Source organism: Mesocricetus auratus, unplaced genomic scaffold (genome assembly GCF_017639785.1).
Source record: "Mesocricetus auratus isolate SY011 unplaced genomic scaffold, BCM_Maur_2.0 Super-Scaffold_100676, whole genome shotgun sequence".
NCBI classification, from domain to species: domain Eukaryota; kingdom Metazoa; phylum Chordata; class Mammalia; order Rodentia; family Cricetidae; genus Mesocricetus; species Mesocricetus auratus.
In genome coordinates, this window is record NW_024429266.1 from 168,175,863 (window position 1) to 168,197,020 (window position 21,158).

Sequence of the window (21,158 nt, forward strand, 5' to 3'; positions counted from 1 at the left end):
ACCAGTAATTTACATTTGTAAACTTCCCAAGCCTATCATTTTTCTAGGATATTATGCTACAACTAATTTTCTTATGTGTAACTAAGATAACACTGCAGTGTATCCCATTGTGCACTAGAATCCAGTTAAGACAATTGGGACTAATGCTATCACATAAAAGGCTAAGAATTCAAAAGCTAACAAACATGGCTTTATTATCAACTTTCCCCCTATTCATTTTGGGAATCCTGACACTTGAACTAGTCAGGGTTCTCCAAAGGAACATAACCAAAAGGTAGACAGACAGATAGATGCTAGGTGGATAAATAAATGACAGACAGACAAATGATTGAAGATAGATAGATAGATAGGTAGATAGATAGATAGATAGATAGATAGATAGATAGATAGATGAGTAGTAGGTTGGTAGATAATAGATAGATAGATAGATAGATAGATAGATAGATAGATAGATAGATAGACATATGACTGACTGACTGCCTAACTGATTGATTGTTTGATTTATTGATTCATAGAGAGACAGATAATAAATTTGACATTATTGGAATTGTCTCAGGATTCTGAAGCACTCTCTATCAGACAGGTGTATACCACCGCCTTCTATCTTTTTGGCCCTGACTTCTCACTTTGGCCATTGTGAAACATTCTCCCTCAGAGTATAGGCATATTGTTTTCTTTATTCCTGCAAAATGACAAAGTCACACGGATCTTGACATCCTATTAGACAAGTTATATAAAAATAGCTCAGAAGAGGCATTGGAACTGAGTTTAAGAGTTTAGGGACAGCTGGCTTTGCTTTGCAGCTTTAAAATGTACAGTTCCATGTGCTGGCTTCCTCTCAAGCCAAAGGACAACTACTGACATCCACCTGAGCACTGCTGTATTTAACCTTGGCAATGGGAGAGTCTATGCCAGAGATGCATATTCTTTTGTACATTTGTCTTTGAGTTATTTATCTATTTAGTGAGAATAAGCTCTGATGTATCACAGGCTGGCTTTGAACTCTTTTTGTAGCCAATGGCTGTGAACCGCTAATTTTCCTGCCTTCACCTCCTTATGCTGGCATGACAGCTATCATCAGCACACTGGTTATGCTGTGCTAGGGATGCCAGGGTTTCATGAGTGCAAGGCGAGCAATCTACTGACTATACAAACTAGGCTGCAACAGGCACTCTCTTCAGATTTTAAAGAAACACTTTCATGTGAAAGAGCTACATCCTTGACACTTTCTTAAAGTTTGGAAATTTTCAAATTTCAAGTAGAGAACTACACTATATCAGAGCTATAAGCTCCCATCCTATTGAATATATCATTTTTTAAAAAATGAATTATGTCAGATAATTGCTGGATTCAAATGATAGGAGACAATACGGACCCTAGTGAAGCAAAGAAAAAAAATGCAATAAATATCCAAAATAGATAGACTGGTGTATTTCGGTGAAGAGAGTATTTCCACTACTATTGGCAAATCTTTAACCCTGCCTTGAAGTGAAATCAAATCTGATACAGCCTAATGGAGGTACTCAGCTTGCTGAGCATGTAAAAATCTGTAGCCTGGCATTAGCAGTCTATTCATGGCGTTCTCTGTATTGACAATGGGGGAATCTTGTGTTTTCACAGGTGCTTTTGCAGTGTTGAGTGTTCAAAGCTATTGTAGCAACCAGCTCCATTATCACATTTACTTACCACAGTGAAAGTTCTGTCCATGTCTGAAATAAGAACATTGGGATATTCTGGAAGGCACTTAAGTAATGAACCTGCATTAATGTTGCCAAACTAAAGAGGCAGCTTTATTTAAATTTTGCTCGAGCTACTCATTAGAAAGCAATTATTTCATGTAGACATATTACAAGAAGAGAATTAAAATAATCGGTAAAAGGCTACAATGAATTGGTTTCATGATAGTTTTTATATCACAATGTTTGCTAAAAGCAGCAATAAAAAGAGCCCCATTGTTGGTTGCAGCTCTGTTCTGTCTAGCCTCCTGTCAGTTTCTCAGTTCAATAATGTTAAATTGCATCTTTAGTGCAAGATATGCAGGTATCCTATTTCTTCGAAAGGGGGGTCTTAATTGTACAAGTGATTTAGCCAGGAAGAAATAAAATCTTCTTCTCTTGGTCCCGAGTTTCCCGAGCAGTGTCTTTCAAATGTTAGAAGAAAGTGGTTTTGGCACATAACTGTGATGGTTCATGAATGATTACTGTTTTAAACTGTGAGGTCCTTGAAAACAAGGGGCAGAGATCATTTAGTTTACTGAAGCACTTGAAATGAAGATCTGAGTTTCCCTATCTCCACCCATGAGAACATGAGATAGTACAGAGCAAAGATTCCTTTCCTCATCCATAGTGTATATTGGGGGTGTAGGGGGGGAGGCATATAAGGTCAGTCAGTGCCTTAAGTATTAATAAAATGAATATCATAGAAAAGTAATTTACATGGTCTCCAAGTAATTATTATGTATATTAAGACCATGCAAATTGTTGGTTCCCTAAGGCTACTATATCAAAGTACCATAAACTGAGTAGCTTAAAACAATAGCATCTATTGCTTCACAGTTCTAGGGTCTAAAGGCCAAGAAGAAGTTATTGGAGTGTCAACAGGCTCTTTCTAGCTTGCCAATTTCCAGCTTGCAAATCCTCATTGTTAACATGGTACTCCCCCTGGTTTCCATCATCGTCTCTCTTCCTTTAAAACCACCTTGGGCTCAGCAGGTAAATGTGCTTGCCACCAAACCTCACCAGTCTGCTCTTGGTCCCTAGGACATACATGGTAAGAGAGAATTGACCTAAGTTGTCATAGACCTATAATAATGTTTATGTGTGTGCACATTCACAAACACACATATACACTAAATGTAAAAACATTACGTTTGAAGAATACTAGTCATATTGGGTTTGTAGTTCATCTCATTTCAGTCCCAGCCCATCTTAACTAATTACATCAGTAACCCTGATTAGCAAAAAAGCAGTCACGATCTAAGATCTTGAGATTCCTACTTCACCTCTTTCTCATGAAGCACACCTTTCAGTCTAGACCAAGTGTAGACATGATGCGTGTGTGACCTGGACACCCTATGTATGTGAACCCACTGCATCCTTTCACAGCCCACTGGAAAAGGACAGTGCTACAGTAACCAAAGGGAGTCGGGGAGACTAGGGAAACAACACATGCAGAGTCAGGTTTGGATCTCAAGCTGTTGCTCAGTCTGTGTCTGTACTCAGTTTCATTCTGAAGAGCTAACCTCTCTGCGATCATATTTTCCCAGACACTTCCCCCCTCCTTTTTTTTTTGCTATTGGAAAATAAAGAGATAAATTACCTGCATTTCAAAAAGCAATTTATGTCTTCCTCATGATAATATGAATTGCGTGTGTGTGTGCATTTAGCAACATTTCCAAGTTTCCATTCTATGCAGGAGCCACCATCACAAAAAAAATCTGATGAGTTTCAAGAGGGTCTTCCCTTAGGAAATATGACATATAGTATGGGGCTCCACAGGTTTTGATAGAGATATTTTCTATTATTTTCAAATATGCCAGCAGGAACAAGAATCATGACCTACAGTTCTTGACTTGCAAAATCATGAGTTATAGTGAAGACTTATGCTTTCTTATCCCAAGAGTCTAACAAAAGAATTCTTTCCTTAGAAGTTTCAATTCCTTCTAGTTCAAATTGTGAAATTTTAGCCGACGGAAACAGAAGCAGAGATCCACAGCTAAGTACTGAGCTCCTGGAATCCAGTTGCAGAGAGGGAGGAGTGATGAGCAAAGGGGTTAAGACCACGCTGGGAAAAAGCACAGACCCAGCTGACCTGAGCAAAAGGAATCTCAAGAACCCCAGTCTGAAAGCTGGGGAGCCAACATAATACCAAATAGGGTCACCTGAATATGGGTGTCAGTTAAGAGGTCTGGGTAGTCTATGGGGCCTCTGGCAGTGGAACCAGTATTTATCCCTAGAGCACAAATGGGCTTTGGGAGCTCATTCCCTATGGAGGGATACTCTCTCAGCCTAGACACATAGGGGAGGGCCTAGGCCCTGCCCCAAATGATGTGGCAGACTTTGATGATTTCCCAGGGGAGGTTTCACCCTCCCTGAGGAGTAAATGGGGATGTGATGGGGGGATGGTGAGGGCATGGGAGGATAAGAGGGAGAGGGAACTGGGATTGGTATGTAAAATAAGATTTTTTAATTTAAATAAAAATTGACAAAAAATAATGTTATGCACATAATGTATTTTGATGAAGTCTGTCCCCTATTTCCTCCCTTAACTTCCCCTCTCTTCACTCCCCCACCACCACTCCTGCTCAATTTCTTATGTTGTTTTAAAGCCACTTGAGTCCACTCAGTGCTGCCAGTATTTGCTTGGACTCAGGGCCATCTACTGGAGCATAAAGAGGCTCTCAGTACCCACATCCCTGAAGAAAAATGACTGTCCCTCACCTGACTACCATCAACCATCAATAGCCTCTAAGCTCCTCAGCATAGGGGCGGGACAGAAGGAGCCTCTCTCTCCTCGGGCTGGGCATTTGAGCTTATGCAGGTTTTATGCATGTGGTCCCCATGAGTTCCTATGTACAACTTCAGTGTTGTCTAGCCTCCATGAGTTCCTGCATACAGCAGTACTGTGTCCAGAGTACACTGTCCAGTCATCCACTGCCTCTGACCCTTACAATCTCCCCACCCTCTTTTCCACAAGTCATCCTTAAGCCTTGGGAGAAGAAGGTATGATATAGATGTCCCATTTAGGCTGGAGAACTCTACAGTCTCTCTCTGTGTACACTGAGCAGTTGTAGATCTGTGTATTAGCCGCACAAAGGTTCCCTGAGGTGGCAAGTGCACTACTCTAGAGTATAAAGATGTGATACTATTTCCATTTAGCAGTGTCTCAGCTTTCCTGTTGATCTTCTGTGTGCTTCCATTGACCACATACCTGTCTCATTGAGTGCTTGTTCTTTGTGGTGTAACAGAGAAAATGAGAGGCTATCCAGATGTATTTTGTGAGCCCCTCTTATTTGTTTGAGCTCATATATATTGAACAATTGCATACTAGTCACTCTGTTAAAGACAGTGCCTACTGCAGTGAATAAACATAACCTTGAACCACTCAATGATTGCATGAACATGAAGTTTAACTCACCTCTGATAGAAACAGACAGGACAAAGCCAAGTCTAGCTATGTCTTTGCAGACAGTAATATACAGCAAACAGCTTGTGAGACCCTCAGAGTCTGTAAGTGATGTCTGCTCATAGTCAATCTAAGACAGAGGAAGGTTGAAGTATCTAACGTGGTCTACTTTTCAGTCCTCTGGGGCACTTTTACAAATACATATGTATCTCCAGACCTCATCTGGATGTAGTTCATCAACCCTCATGAGGCAAAAGAATTCACAGCCTTAAAATGGTCCCTGTTTGATGAACAGCTGGATTTGGAGAGTGACAGCCATGCTGTCTGCAATGGTAACTGCTGGTCACATCTAGTTATTAAACTCTTTATTGAAATCAATCAAAATAAAATAAAGCATAAGCATTCCATTTTCTGTTCCCGCTGGACACATTTCAAGAAGTAGATACTCAAGAGCTGCCATGCTGGGATATGTACATACAGAATGTTTCTGTCCTGACAAAGAGACATATTTGGTGGCCCTGAAGGAGCAGGGCAGTCACAAGCTTGCAATTCTGATGCCTTCTTCAGAGGGCCCACACACTCACCCCTCCTGTTTGATAGATGCTGTCTTCTAGAGTCGTTCGTATAATTGTCTTATTCTCTCTTCCTAAAAATATAAGCTGTCTAAGGGCAATATCTGGTGTTCCTGGCCTTATGAAATCATAAACAATAAAAAGCCTTTTAACTTATTAAGTTAATCAGATACAGTCAGCACCATCATACTGGACTTACTGGATGCAGACTGACATCAGATTTCAGTAGAGGCTGGAAGAAAAGGGGGGGAGCAGAGAGTAGATTTTTCTCAGTCACAAGTATGGATGTAGGGGAGGGTGCAGATCTATAATATATTGAAAAAGGCTTGTTGTTTGTTTTGTAATAAAAGGGTCTACAAGTGTCTGTGAGGGTAAAAAAAATGATCACTAGTTCAAGGGGATCCATGCTGTCTTTTCACAAACTCACTTAGCATAGCTTGCTGCTTCTATCCAGAATAACTAAGGTGTATGTAGGAGATGGGGCAGATTTCCATCTCTCTCTTTTTTTCATCTGTTGTTGGTTTTATGTTTTGTTTTCATTTGGTAGATGGGTAGAGAATAAAGCTTGCTGAGAACATCACTTTTCATGACAACCAGAATGTGAAATTCTTAATCTGTTATCCAACCTCTCTTGCAACTAAGAGGCATGTAAATGCATTTTAACATAGTGCATGCAAAAAAACAAAAGTATTTCCCATTGAACTACAAAGTTGAAATCCTAAGTGACTAAAATGTGAAGATTTAATTAAATTAACATTTTATGACTTGTTTATTATCTTCAAAATAATGGAACTTTTGAAAATGCATTCTTAAAGTGAATTGGGAAGGGAAGGATTGGGCTATCAAGAGACTGTCTTGATTTTGGGAAGTTGCAAGCTTCCTCTAACCTCCCCACTGGCTTATACCTATATATTATAATAAGAGGGATGCTGCATGCCCGGCTTGACTTCAGTGGAAACTAACTTTGCTCTACAATTTTTATATCCTAGAAATCTCTAGGGATGGAAAGTATCCTAGTCTTCCCCGTGTTTTATTGGATAAAGTCATCTGGGAAGAATCTGTATTGTCTTCAACAACTATGATGCCAGCTGTTGGTGACGCATGACTTTAATCCCAGCACTAGGGAAGCAGAGGCAGGCAGATCTCTGTGAGATCAAGGCCAGCCTGGTCTAGGAGCAAGTTCCAGGACAGCCTCCAAAACAATACAGAGAAACTCTGTCTCGAAAAACCAAAACCAAACCAAAACAACAACAAAACTATAGCCCCTCACCCCCCAAGAAATCAGTCTGTTGTTCAGATACTTCATGATTTATCTATCACCTGACTCAAAATTTGAGGAGGGGCCCTTTGGGAGGTGGGAGGTGATGTAAGAATTTTTTTTTGATCCAGGGCTTCTTTGTGTAACAGCCCTGGCTGTCCTGGAACTCGCTCTGTAGACTAGGCTGGCCTTGAACTCACAGAGATTCACCAGCTTTTGCTTCCCGAGTACTGGCATTAAAGATGTATACCACCACTGCCTGGCCTTCCATCACTTTCTAATGTATCTTTCAAACAGATCAGTTGGAACTCCATGCACCAGTCAGTATTCCTTCCTTCCTACATTATTGTAAGGGGAAAATAACGTGCCAAACATGTGACAGGTAGAAAAAGAGGAAAAGCTTTCCAGATAATTTTCAGGAGACATGTTAATAACCTGTACAAAGAGTACACACTTGTGGTTGTGGCACCTGACTCAGATCTACTATGGTGGGTTCTGTGAAGGAAATTATGTTATGGAAACCTGCTTTATGCTAGACACTGCTTATGGCATGTCCTTTCATTTAATTCTCACAAAATGCATATGAGGCATGACTCCACATGAGCTATAACTGTATCTTGCTAACAGAGAAGGAAGCCAAGACCCAGGAAAGTGAAGTAATTTATCTTTTATGCCATTGGTAATGCTAGACTATGAACCTAGCTATGCCCCTATGCCCTCTTCTTGAGACTTCCTTGTATTTTCTTGGAAAATGAGAATAAACAACTAAACCCAATTTTTCTTAAGAAGCCAGGGCCAAGAGTCATGCCTCGGATCATGTGGGGTTGCCCTCATGGGTCAGAATCTGAAAGAAGCCTTACTCACCTCCAGTCCTGGATCAAAGGGATACTTCCAAGTCATCTTCTCTCAGCTGAGCCTGAGTATCTGTAGGAAAGAGAGAAGCCTGCTGTGCTGAGAGGTGGAGGCTAAAACCAGAGTTGGAGGACCAGATTTCAGACCCGAGAAGGAACCAATTTCTAGACATTGTCTTCTGGTCTATACATACAGCATGGCATACCCTTCCCAGATCAATAAATGTATCTTCTTTTTACAAAAAGAAACAGAGAGAGGAATTCCATAGAAGGCAGTGTGGTTGGAGATTTGGACTGAAGTCAGAGTTCCTATTGGGATATGTAACCTGAATAGGAAAGGTCTGTTAAGATGTTCCTGGCTGCCTCTGAAGCCTTCTTCCCACTTGGCTTCACCAGATTCTTCAGGGAAGCAGTTTGCTTGCCTTTGATCAGTTGAAGACCAGTCCCAGTCCAAGGCTACTGCTCTGCCCCACAGCTCTTCTCAGCCATGGCAAGCCACCCACTTGGATTGAGTTCTTGCCAGCTGGCACTGGACTTTTGACTTCTCATTTTTCTTTTGCTGTTTTTTTTTCTTCCTTATAATTTTCTTTGGCAATTCTTTAGTCCACCCAGACTAGCTCAGCCTTGTTTACCATGCCTGGCCAACACTCCTGTAAGAACTAATGTGCTGGCCATGCCCAGCTCCTCTTGGGAGCTGAATGAATTGTGACCCCCAGCTTTTATGCTTAGCTTGGAGACCAGCTGCGCCTCTGAGCTATTCCCAGAGACAGTGGCCGAGGCTGCACCTGCAGGGCAATGAATCTGCCCTGGCTTGAAAGAAGGAGGATGAGGGAGAATCAAAAGCCTACTTGTGTCCTCTCTCCGTACACTAGTGTATTTATACCACTCAAACACACTAGAGAATTTCGGGTTCTATTAAATAATAATTACAGAATAAAAAATAAAATGAGGGAAAGGACAGTCATATTTTTCTTACAGAGCCAAAAAATTACCAGAGAAATTTTAAATGAGCTTAGGAAATGCTGAATTGAGGCATTTGGGGATTTACTTAGTCTCTCTACTGGTTAACTGGGTCATTTTGATCACCTAGAGAATATCTAACATTCTATTTGCATTTTTAAATAGGAACTGCCCCCCAAAAAAGAGTAAAAATGGGACAAAATGCTTCTTAAAAAATCCTCTAATGAAGTTTTCTTCAGAGCAAAGATTCATATTGATGTTTATAATTGTAGGTTTTCACACATGCAATGTTCATCAGGAATGTCCAGTCATTTCTTGTAATCATTTAGCTATCAAAATTTCCCTATAACTGAGCAATATCAGTGACCATGTTAGTCTATAATTCAGATGTTACAATGTGGCCACTTGCTATAAAAGGCCTCAGAGAGCAGATGGGTTTTGTTCATGTTGCACAGCTAAAGTACACTTGGATGGATTGCTCTGTCTTCCACGGCTCTCAACTATGTTAAATCAAACTACTCTAACACTGCTGACCCTCGGAGGACAAGAAATTCCATGTTTGAGAAGCTTGGAATATTAAATTCCGTCTCTTCATCATAATTTAGTAACAAAATGGGAAGGGAGGGCAAAACAATGCTTCTCTTGAAAACAGCTGTGAGTGCAGTTTGGCAGGGCATCAGAGGAATGGGTAGATCCAACGAATACTGTCTGGCCCGGGAATCTTTGAGAATGTCTCTTCTCAATCTATGTAGTTACATGACTTGTTCAAGGTCACCTAGAAAGTTTGTGGTGAAGACCAAATGAGTCCTTTCTCTGGCAGGTATTTCACTGTGCCATTTGGACCACTCAGGCATGCTGCTGCTGAATAATGTGGGATCCCTGGAGAGCTCGGTATGCTAAAGAGACCCTGAAAGCTCCTTGAGATGGGATATGCTGCATTGTTTCCTAATACATAGATCAATTCCTCCTGTCCAGTGATCACTCTCAGACAGAACAGGGAAGTCTACCTTGGACAATGTGTCAACCAGGAATAATACTTTGGAAAATGCCAGACAAAAACAAGGAAAGAAGTTCAGACCTGCCTCAACTTGATATGCCAGGCTTTGCTTAAGCCCATGGAGGCCTGTCCCTTTCTGAGTAGAGACAGAGGAGGAGTGGAAGAGGATGGAGTAGATAGGAAATGGGAAGGGGACAGGGGGGACTAGGAGGAGAAGAGGGAGGGGAAACTGAAGTCAGTATGTAAAAATAAGTGAAAAAGCTGTTTAAATAAAAATTTATAAATTAAAGAAAAGAATTATTAGAGTCAGAAAGGGTCAGAAACCAGATTAAAAAGTCTGAGAAATTAATATCTAGTTTGTGCACATTGGCAGTTCCCGTGTACTTGCCAGGTCCTCTTTCCTTTTGAAGGAAAAAAAAAAATGTGTCTTCATAAAGAATTTGCTACTGTCTCTTTCTCCAGCTCCACCTGCAGTGTCCATCTACGTTCAGATCTGAACTTCAATTGGCACTCTATGCTGATTTCATCTACTCATTGCTTCCTTTTGTCCTTAGTGTCCACCAAAAAAAAAAAGACAGACTCGGGTTCAACAGGAGACCTCAGACCTGTAAATAATAATAGCTAACATCTGTTGGACACTTACTATGCACCAGGTACTCTGTCAAAAGCTTTACATATACTATGTCAGTTCTCACTACTCTTGCAAAATAGACTTCCATTTTCTAAAAGAAAAGGAAGCCGGAACATAGGAAGTTTCAGTAATTTGTCCAAGGTTACAGAGCTGAATGTGAAACCAAGCATTTCTCATAGCAATCTAAAGTGCTGTTCCTGTTTGGTTCAAAAAGCTCAAAGTTCACTTGAGTATTAACAGTAAGCACTTGTGTGTTCAGCAGAAGCCAGCACGGACTTCAGGTTCAGGAGTGATCCTTCTGGAAGGTCAGTCCACAAAGTTGACCTCATATTATCAAGTTACTGCTGTACCCCCCCCCATGGGAATGGTTAGTAGGAGAATTTGTACTGATATATAATAATCCTTTTTTTAACCCTATATGGCCAGAGGAAACACTACATTTTAACAAATCCCCACTTCTCCATTACTGAAGTCATTCCCAAGAAAATACAAAAGTTTACATTTCAGTAGCCCAGATTTGCAGACTTGAGAGAGCCAAAATGAGTAATATTTTCACAGCATTTTCTGATATTTCACTTTAACTTTTATGTGCATGAGCATTTAGCCTGCATGTATGTATGTATGTATGTATGTATGTATGTATGTATGTATGCCATGTCCATGCACAGTAACTATGGAGGTGTCTTCAGGTTTCTATTGCTGTGATGAAACACCATGACCAAAAGCAAGTTGGGAAGGAAAGGGTTTTTTGTTGTTGCTGTTTATATTCGTATCACAGAGAGAACTGATGGCAGGAACTCAAGTAAGGCAGGAAACTGTATGTAGGAGCTGATGCAGAGGTCATGGAGGAGTGCTGTTTCCTATTTTACTCTTTATGACACGCTTAGTTTGCTTTTGTTATAGAATCCAGGACCACCGTCCCAGGGATGGCACAACCCAGAATAGGTTAGACCCTCCTACACCAATCACTAAGAAAATGTCCTACAGGCTGCCTGTCCACAGCCCAATTGTTAGGGTGCATTTCCTCAACTGAGATAACCTTTTCTCAGGTGACTCTAGCTTGTGTCTAGTCAGCATAAAACTGGCTAGCCCCGAAGACCAAAAGAGAGTGTTGAATTCCTTTGAACTAGAGTTAGAGGCCATTGTGAGATGCCATATTGGTGCTGGGAACCAAACCAGGATCTTCCAGAAGAGCAACACGTGCTCTTAACTAATGATTCATCTCTGCTGCCTGCCAGAACTTTTCTATACTGTAGCAATCTGTCTGTCAAAGAAAGCAAGCATATCAAAGCAGATGCCTTAAGTCATTTTATCTTTGTGTGAGGATCAAATTTAGTTCTCTATTTTTGTAACTAGACTGCCTAGGAGTGATAATTCCTGGAGGTTCCAAAGACTTGTTTTTCATGGTTGTTTCTGCAGTGCTGCAGATCAACCTTGGATGTCTCATATATAGAAGGCAATCACTCATCCACTAAGCTTCAGTCTCAGCTTGCAATTTGTAATTTATTCATTTGCCTACATGAGGCTTTCCTCATTTAGTGCTGATACAATATTTGCTCTGTAGATTTCTAGTTATTAATTATAGTTAACACTAGTTAAAAATATAATAGAAATGATAAATAATTGTAGGGATGCCCCGAGATACCTCCATGCCTGGGGCCTTAGAAGCTTTACTCATTCTTTTCCTTCCACTCATGGGCTGAGAATGGAGTGAAATGATTCAGCAGAATTCTAGAGAGTCAAGTAAGTTTTGAGAGCTCACCATGGGCGGTACTGTTTCTTAGGCCTTAGATGAAATATTTTGACATAGGTTACTTGATTTACTTAAAATAATTTTCATGTATGTAGCATATGCAACTGGCCTTTATTTTAAATATCAACAGGGATAAAAATTCAAGTAGTTTGTATCAGGCAATGGATCTACAAAATGGAAAAGTCAGAGTTTGGATATAGATCACTTGACCTCTCATCCTCAGAGACTTCTTTCTACAGTCCACAGCCTTTATTTGTTTCTTGTCTTTCCTTGCATCAACAGGGATATATGTAATCATGAATCTGTGGAAAGCGTATATTTCCTATTGCCCAACTCCATATGAATTCAATGCATACATTCAGATTAAGTCCCATTATATATTATTATTTTAGTTGACATCCAAACTAAAACAAATAAATGGGGAAGGTGAAAGTTGGGGTCATTTCTATCAGGGTGATGGCCATGTATTCTACTTCCCTTGGGATTTTATATTTAGAGCAGAGTGTCCCAAGCATGTCTCACTGGGAGAAAAGAGCATCAAACGTAATTTTCTAATTGTTTCAAGGCCTTTCTTGAAATGTGTTCCTTGCCAAGTCTAAGCCTTTAAGACTACAGTTTGTTCTTTAAGGGATTGTTTCCTAAAATTTCCAGATTTTGTTTGTGGAACATTATTCTCATAATTAGCAGAACATTTTCTTCTCACATTTAACAGAAATAACCAGCCAGTCCCAGAATAAAGTCGTTTTACTTTTTTAACTAATCCACACCAACCATGTTTATTTTTACATAATTGAAGATAATTTATATATGTGATAAAAGTTAGCCTGAATTATAATGCACTTACTTTCATTTTTACAGCATCAAATTTACTCTTCCCCATTTCCAAATCCAGTTGTACTAAGTACATTCAATCTCTAGACAGTTCATCATCCACAACTGAAATGGTACCACTTATACACTAATTCCTTCACCTGGTTCTTGGCAGTTATCTTTCTACTTTCTAGTTCTATGACCTTAACATTAGATACTTGTTAAGAATGGAATCAAACACCCGGGCATTGGTGGTGCAAGCCTTTAATCCCAGAACTAAGGAGGCAGAGGCAGGAGGATCTCATGAGTTCGAGGCCAGCTTGGTCTACCGAGTTGGGTTCCAGGACATCTTCCAAAAACAATACAGAGAAACACTGTCTTGAAAAACCAAAAAAAAATGGAATCATATAGTATTTGTCTGTTTGTAGCTGGTTTGTCTCTTAATGTCCCCAGGAATCATCTATCTGGATTGTACCATATGGCTGGCTTTATGGTGACTGTTGGTTTGCTTTCTGTTTCTGTGATCATTTGGGGGAGGAAAGGGTATATTTGACCCACATATACTGATCAATTCCATCCTTAAAAGAAATCAAAGCAGCAACTCAAGCAGGGCAGGAATTTAGAGACTGGTACTGAAGCACAGACCATGGGAGAAGATTGCTTACTTTCTTGCTTCCCAGACTCATGTTGAGCAATCTTTCTTAGACTCTCAGGACACCTAACCAGGGCCCTCCCACATCAATTATTAATCAAGGAAATACCTCCACATAGTTGCCTACAGACCAATCTGAAAAAGACATCTTCTCAATTAAGGGTTCCTCTTCTTAACTTACTCTAATTTGCATCAAGTTAACAACAACAACAACAACAACAACAACAACAACAAAAAACTATCAGTAGCCTATCAACCACCCTTAGGAGAATGATTCAGAGGACACCAGCACCCCACATACTAATATATATGCATAAAATGCCTAACATAAAATGATGGAGTATTTGCCTGTAATTTTTGTATATACCTTACTGTAAGAAGTACATTTAACCATCTCTAGATTTCTTATAATAACCAATCTGTTTTAAATTATATGAAAATAATGTATAATTCAATGTAAATAATATCAAACATCTGTACTTTTTTTCTTGATTACTTTCCATTCAAGGTTGTAAGCCAGTTGTATTCTTGAAATTTTCATACTGTGTTTATACTTCTTTGAGAACCTCCTACACTGTTTTCTATAATGGCCACCCTATTACACATCCTCACCAAGGCATAAGGGTTTCAATTTCTCTGTATTTATTACCATTTCTCATTTTCTGGTTTTTGACTGTTCTAATGATGATAATCAGTTATCGTCTCATATCATATCAAATGCATAACACGTACTCTCAGATATAATCTATATCTACCTTATTATCAGTGATGTTCAGCTGGGTTTTTTTCATAGCTTGTTGAGCCTTTGAATATTTTTGTTGAAGAACTCTCTGTTTTAGTCCTTTGCCCATCTTTAGTTAGGTTGTTTTTATTTTGTTTTGCTTTACTGATGTTGTTCAAGGTTAAAAGTCAGTATTAGTAAGTATAACCTTTTTCCCATAGATAACTTCATAATGTTTTCTCACATTGTTTAGCCTGCCTTTGTCTTTTGTTGATTTCTTCTCATGCACAGAAGGCTGATGTGTGAAATCATCCTACTTGTCTATTTTTGCTTTTGTACCAGAACTCTTGGTGTCATGTCCAACAAATAACTGTGAAACCTAAAACTGAAAATTTCCCTCCTTGCTTTCTTCTTGAGACTTAATTATTTTCTGTACTAACTTAGTCCCTTACTGTAATTTTAGTTAATTTTTGTAGATGATGTAAGCTAACGTTGTTGCCTCATTCTTCTTGTATGGCTATCCACTTCTGCCAATGTTATCTGTGCTTTTCCAGCTGTGCAGTCCTTGTCAGAAGTTATTTTTGTTTATTTCTGAGTTCATTATCCCATTGGTCTGTATGTCTTACATTCACCCTATGTATTCTAGAAGTTTCATTGTCTACTACTTCTAGAAGAGCCAAATTTAAGATTGGGAGGCATATGTGATATGAAATCTGACCTTCTGTATTCTGAGGTTCATGGTCATTGCTTGAGGCTTTCCATGTGCAAAGACAAATTTGAGCTCTTCAATATATTTGTCTCATACTGTAATTTAAGCTAAATGATATATCTTTCATAACACTAGTGAGATTGGAGACTCAATAAAATTATCCTTTCAGTAGTAGTACACTATTGTAGAGTTTCTCAAATGAGTTTAATGCATATTTTGCTTCATAATATATTACTTTAAATTCAATCAAAACATGAAAGTTTGCTCTAATTCCATCTCAGAATTCTGAAAGGTAGGCTTGTACTCTTGGTTTTCTAATATGAATTATGACTGAAGAATAATGGCTGGAGAGATGGCTCAGAAGTTAAGAGTTCTGGTTGTTCTTCCAGAGGACATGAGTTCAATTCCCAGAAACCACATGATAGTTCATAACCATGTATGATGAGATCTGGTACCGTCTTCTGGTGTACAGTTTATACATGCAGACAGAACAGTGTAAAAATAATAAATAAATACATCTTTTTAGAAAGATTGAGAAGTAAACTCTGGCAGAATTTTTTTAAGTTCATAATACCCTTGAACCTGTTTTGAAATTAAACAGAAACTAACATAGGATAAACTTGTAGAGTTAATGACATTTGCCAAATATTATTCTTCATATTTGCATGTTATAGACTTACTGATAAACATCAAAATCAGGAAGTTTAGTTCTATTGAAAAATTTTCAAACACATAATAAATGACAAAGTAACCAGATTCAGAGGTCAAGGTAAGAGCAATGCCAAATGTGCTTTTCCCCCCACAGACCAACAAGCTTTTAGCTTTGAAGCCACACAAAACGCAGTTCAACTCAGACTTGTCACAATCTAAATGGTGTGATTTTATTTCATGAGACTAGTAACATGACCTGCATAGTTAATAAAACAACAAAAAAGTTTAAGGGTTTTTAAAAGGTTCCTATTAAAATATGACTCAACCATTTGTATTATCATGCCTTTTGATGAAAGGCAAGCATGATTTACAAAGTAAAAGGGTAACACAAAGTGCTGACATGAAGTGAGATTTTGCTGTGTCCTGAACATGGGAGTTTTATGTACACTGTATTTTTTTTCTTTTTTGATTTTTTTGAGACAGGGTCTCTTTGTATAGCTCTGGATGTCCTGGAACTCTTTCTATAGACCAAGCTGACCTTAAGCTCACAGAGATTCATCTGTCTCTGCCTCCCAAGTACTGGGATTAAAGTGTGTGCCAGCACTGCCCAGCCACTGTTCTTAATGAATGTTTCTAGAAAAACCAGTTAGTGAAAATCTTCAGTACTCAAAGCTGGTTTGCATTATAACAGAGAAATATAAGGGAATATGTAACTATACTTCAGTGTAATTACAAGTGTCCACTCTGTTCTCAGGAAAGCAAGATTAATGCCAGTTATATATAATGGCTTTTTATAGCTGGTTGGAATTTAAAATACTAGATCCTGTAAAGACTTGTATTATATAAGCTATAAAGACATACATGTTATCCTTTTTTCTATTTTAAAACTAATACTTATGTCAATAGGATCAGCTGTTTGTTCTCTGAACACTACTATTGAGCTAAGACCAAAGTATGTAGAAACACAATAACATGACAGTAGATGGCAAATATGGAGCACTTAATATGTTCCAAACACTGTATACAAACTTTTATATTTATTCCTTGGAATTGGTTTTTTCACATAGATTCAAGTCTTCAATAATACTGTAAGAATCCATATGAGCCACGCTATTTTGTAACGTGAAGAAATTGAGAGATGATGCGAATATTATACCCATGATCTGTGACTGTTAAGTAACCTGTGATATGCAAAGGAATGTAATGAAAATATAGATGTTATGTATACACACATTTTCTTTTTTAATGATGGGCACTGAAGTTAGAGTCTCATGCCTGTAGGCCAGTGTTCTAACATACAACTCTGTTTCTTGCCTAAGACATATTTTCACATGTGTTGAATATATTTATGTATTTAGTAAAAATTTGTAGTCAGACAGAGCCGCCATTAATGATTCCATCTGAGATCATATGGCTATGAGAATATAGAAAAAGTTGCTATTTTCCTTCCACACTTTTGTTGAATTGACTTCTTACATAAAAAGTAATTGAGCTTGAAACACTTAGGGTGAATAGAACTACAGAATATAGCATTTGGAAATGAAAGAATCCCTGAAAACAAATGTGGTATTAATGAAGATACCACAGATAATTTAAGATGCGCTGAATCTTTTGTGAACTAGTATCCATGTTTGGCTGCTACTAAGAGTGACCATTTATCTTTTTAGAAGAATAAACATGCATTTTCTAAATCAAACTTTGTTTTTAAGTGAATGTTGTCTTTAGGATTTTCTAGAGTAAGTGTGTGTGTGTTTAATGACTATGCGGGACTCTGTGCAGTTCTAATTATAAAACTAAAGCAGTTCTAGATAGTATCAGTGTAGTAAGTGGACTATAATAAGAGCATCCTAAGACTCAAGTCTACTTGGAGACTCTGAATGCATTCTGAACACAGTTTTATCAGCTATGTGAGTGACTGTATCCTTGTCATAAACAAAAGAGAGTCAACAGAATAAGCATAACATCTCCCTTGATTTAATTTTCAGACACGTCTCCAGACTTGGCCGAAGAAGCTCCAACAAGAACCTGTGCACATGTCTGGAATTGAGTGACACAGTTAAAGGATTTCACACTGCGTCGTGCCTCTTGAGAAGTTCAGAAAACCATCCTTTCAGACTCTGGAATTCTGTTCAACTGAGACTCGCATGAATGTTTACACTATCTGCTTGTTGTGTTAGTCACCACTGAATAGCATTCAGATCTCTATCGGGAGTCAGCTCCCAGAGTGTGTCCTGCAAGCCACCATGGCCAGATTGAGCATTGGGATAGCAGCTTGTCGAATGGTGCTGGGTTTGCTGATGACTTCATTAACTGAGTCTTCCATGCTGAACAGCGAGTGTCCCCAGCTTTGTGTATGTGAAATTCGACCTTGGTTTACCCCACAATCCACATACAGAGAAGCTACCACCGTTGATTGTAATGACCTCCGTCTAACAAGGATCCCTGGCAACCTTTCTAGTGACACACAAGTGCTTCTCCTACAGAGCAATAACATCGCCAAAACTGTGGGTGAGCTTCAGCAGCTTTTCAACTTGACTGAGCTGGACTTCTCCCAGAACAACTTTACAAACATCAAGGAGGTGGGGCTGACAAACTTGACCCAGCTCACAACCCTGCATCTCGAGGAAAATCAGATTTCAGATATGGCAGATTACTGTCTGCAAGACCTTAGCAACCTTCAAGAACTCTACATCAACCATAACCAGATCAGTACAATCTCAGCTAATGCTTTTTCTGGCTTAAAAAACCTCTTAAGGCTGCACCTGAATTCCAACAAATTGAAAGTGATTGATAGCCGCTGGTTTGATTCTACACCCAACTTGGAAATCCTCATGATTGGGGAAAACCCTGTAATTGGAATCCTGGACATGAACTTCAGACCTCTCTCCAACTTGAGAAGCCTGGTTTTGGCAGGGATGTACCTCACTGATGTTCCTGGAAATGCTTTGGTAGGCTTGGATAGCCTTGAGAGCCTGTCTTTTTATGACAACAAACTGATCAAAGTCCCTCAACTTGCTCTTCAGAAAGTTCCAAATTTGAAATTCTTAGACCTCAATAAAAACCCCATTCACAAAATCCAAGAAGGTGACTTTAAAAATATGCTTCGGTTGAAAGAACTGGGAATCAACAACATGGGAGAGTTGGTTTCAGTAGACCGCTATGCCCTGGATAACTTGCCTGAACTGACAAAACTAGAAGCAACCAATAACCCCAAACTATCATACATCCACCGTTTGGCTTTCCGGAGTGTCCCGGCTCTAGAAAGCTTGATGTTGAACAACAATGCCTTGAATGCCGTTTACCAAAAGACTGTAGAGTCTCTTCCCAATCTACGTGAGATCAGCATCCACAGCAATCCCCTGAGGTGTGACTGTGTCATTCACTGGATTAACTCCAACAAAACTAACATCCGCTTCATGGAGCCCCTCTCCATGTTCTGTGCCATGCCGCCAGAATACAGAGGGCAGCAGGTGAAGGAGGTGTTAATCCAGGACTCCAGTGAGCAGTGCCTCCCAATGATATCACATGACACATTCCCTAATTATTTAAACATGGACATTGGCACAACAGTTTTCCTAGATTGCCGGGCCATGGCTGAGCCAGAACCAGAAATCTACTGGGTCACTCCCATTGGAAGTAAGATAACCGTGGAAACTCTGTCAGATAAATACAAGCTGAGTAATGAAGGAACCTTGGAAATAGCAAATATACAGATTGAAGACTCAGGAAGGTACACATGTGTTGCCCAGAATGTTCAAGGAGCTGACACCCGAGTAGCAGCAATCAAGGTTAATGGGACCCTTCTAGATGGTGCCCAGGTACTGAAAATATATGTCAAACAGACAGAATCTCATTCGATTTTAGTGTCCTGGAAAGTTAATTCCAATGTCATGACATCAAACTTAAAATGGTCATCTGCCACTATGAAGATTGACAACCCCCACATCACATACACAGCCAGGGTTCCGGTGGATGTCCACGAATATAACCTAACACATCTGCAACCTTCTACAGATTATGAAGTGTGTCTCACAGTGTCCAACATCCACCAGCAGACTCAAAAGTCATGTGTCAATGTCACAACCAAAAATGCTGCCTTCACCCTGGACATCTCCGACCATGAAACCAGCACGGCCCTGGCTGCGGTGATGGGGTCTATGTTTGCTGTCATCAGTCTCGCATCCATTGCTGTGTACATTGCCAAAAGGTTTAAGAGGAAAAATTACCACCATTCACTGAAAAAGTATATGCAAAAAACCTCTTCCATCCCACTGAACGAGCTGTACCCTCCACTCATTAACCTCTGGGAAGGTGACAGCGAGAAGGACAAAGATGGCTCGGCAGACACCAAGCCAACCCAGGTTGACACATCCAGAAGCTATTACATGTGGTAACTCAGTGGATATTTTGCTTCTGGTAGTAAGGAGCACAAAGACATTTTTGCTTTATTCTGCAAAAATAACAAGGTGAAGACTTTTGTACTTTTGACTTTGCTAGTTTGTGGCAGAGTGGAGAGGATGGGTGGATATTTCAAAGTTTTTTAGTATAGCGTATCGCAAGGGTTTGACACGGCTGGTAGAGGCTCTCAGCTTCCAGTTTGTGTTTGGTTTTTATCTTTATCATTATTATGATTATTATATTATTATATTATTATTATTTTATTTTAGTTGACGTGCTAAACTCAATAATGCTGTCTTAACTACAATGCTCAATAAAATGATTAATGACAGGTGGGGGCTCCTCTGTGCTTGACCCCTTCTTCTGAAGCCATCAATACAAAGAAATGTTTCCTCTCAAAAGCTAACATATGGTTTGGAAGCAGCATTAAATCCTTCAGTAGCAATCCAGTCTACAGACTTTTAACTCAAGCTAAGACTAAACTTGCTACTTTGTTGAATGATGTTAGTTGGCTGTAATGTAATGTTGTATCAACTGAATTGAATGTTTGCCTTTCAGCAACCACTTTTCTTTCCTTCCTCTTTCTTTTGTAATAGTTGAAGAAGCTTAGAACAAGCTAACAGGCAATAGAAATATGTATATCAGATTTTCTAATGTAATGAACTACATGTTAATTGTTACTATATTCTTTTTATCTTTAGTAGACACTTTTAAAAAAGAAAAGATAATTTTGTTGTGTTTAACTCACCAACTTGGTGTATAATGAAGACAGACGTACAATAAATTAGTTTGTTCTGATTTTTTAGAACACTTGCAATAATGTATTATTTATAGCTCTTGCTAGTTGCAGCGGTAATATCTTTCACACCAATACAGTCAACAAACAAGCATGTATGTGCATGCTCTCTTTTACAGTCAGGCCCTAAAGTCTTTTGAGTTCCTTTCATAAGAAAGAAGTATTCATATTAACTGAAACATCCTGGAACAGTGCGATGGCTCCATGAGTAAAGGTGCCTGCTCTCAAACCTGATCTGAATTCCATCCCTGGGCCCCACATGGTGGAAGGAAAGA

General features: G+C 39.2%; 1 protein-coding gene across 2 annotated transcripts in view; it reads left to right on the forward strand.

The window, feature by feature from the left end:
- Nucleotides 1–20,892, forward strand: part of Lrrn1 (leucine rich repeat neuronal 1) — a 38,836-nt gene extending 17,944 nt beyond the window's left edge. For both annotated transcript variants that reach the window (XM_005066180.4, XM_040738314.1), the window contains exon 2: nucleotides 17,675–20,892. In XM_005066180.4, coding sequence (XP_005066237.2) covers nucleotides 17,933–20,083 — 2,151 coding nt within the window. In that variant the 5' untranslated portion in view covers nucleotides 17,675–17,932 and the 3' untranslated portion in view covers nucleotides 20,084–20,892. The remainder of the gene's footprint in view (nucleotides 1–17,674) is intronic.
- Nucleotides 20,893–21,158: the final 266 nt, after the last annotated feature.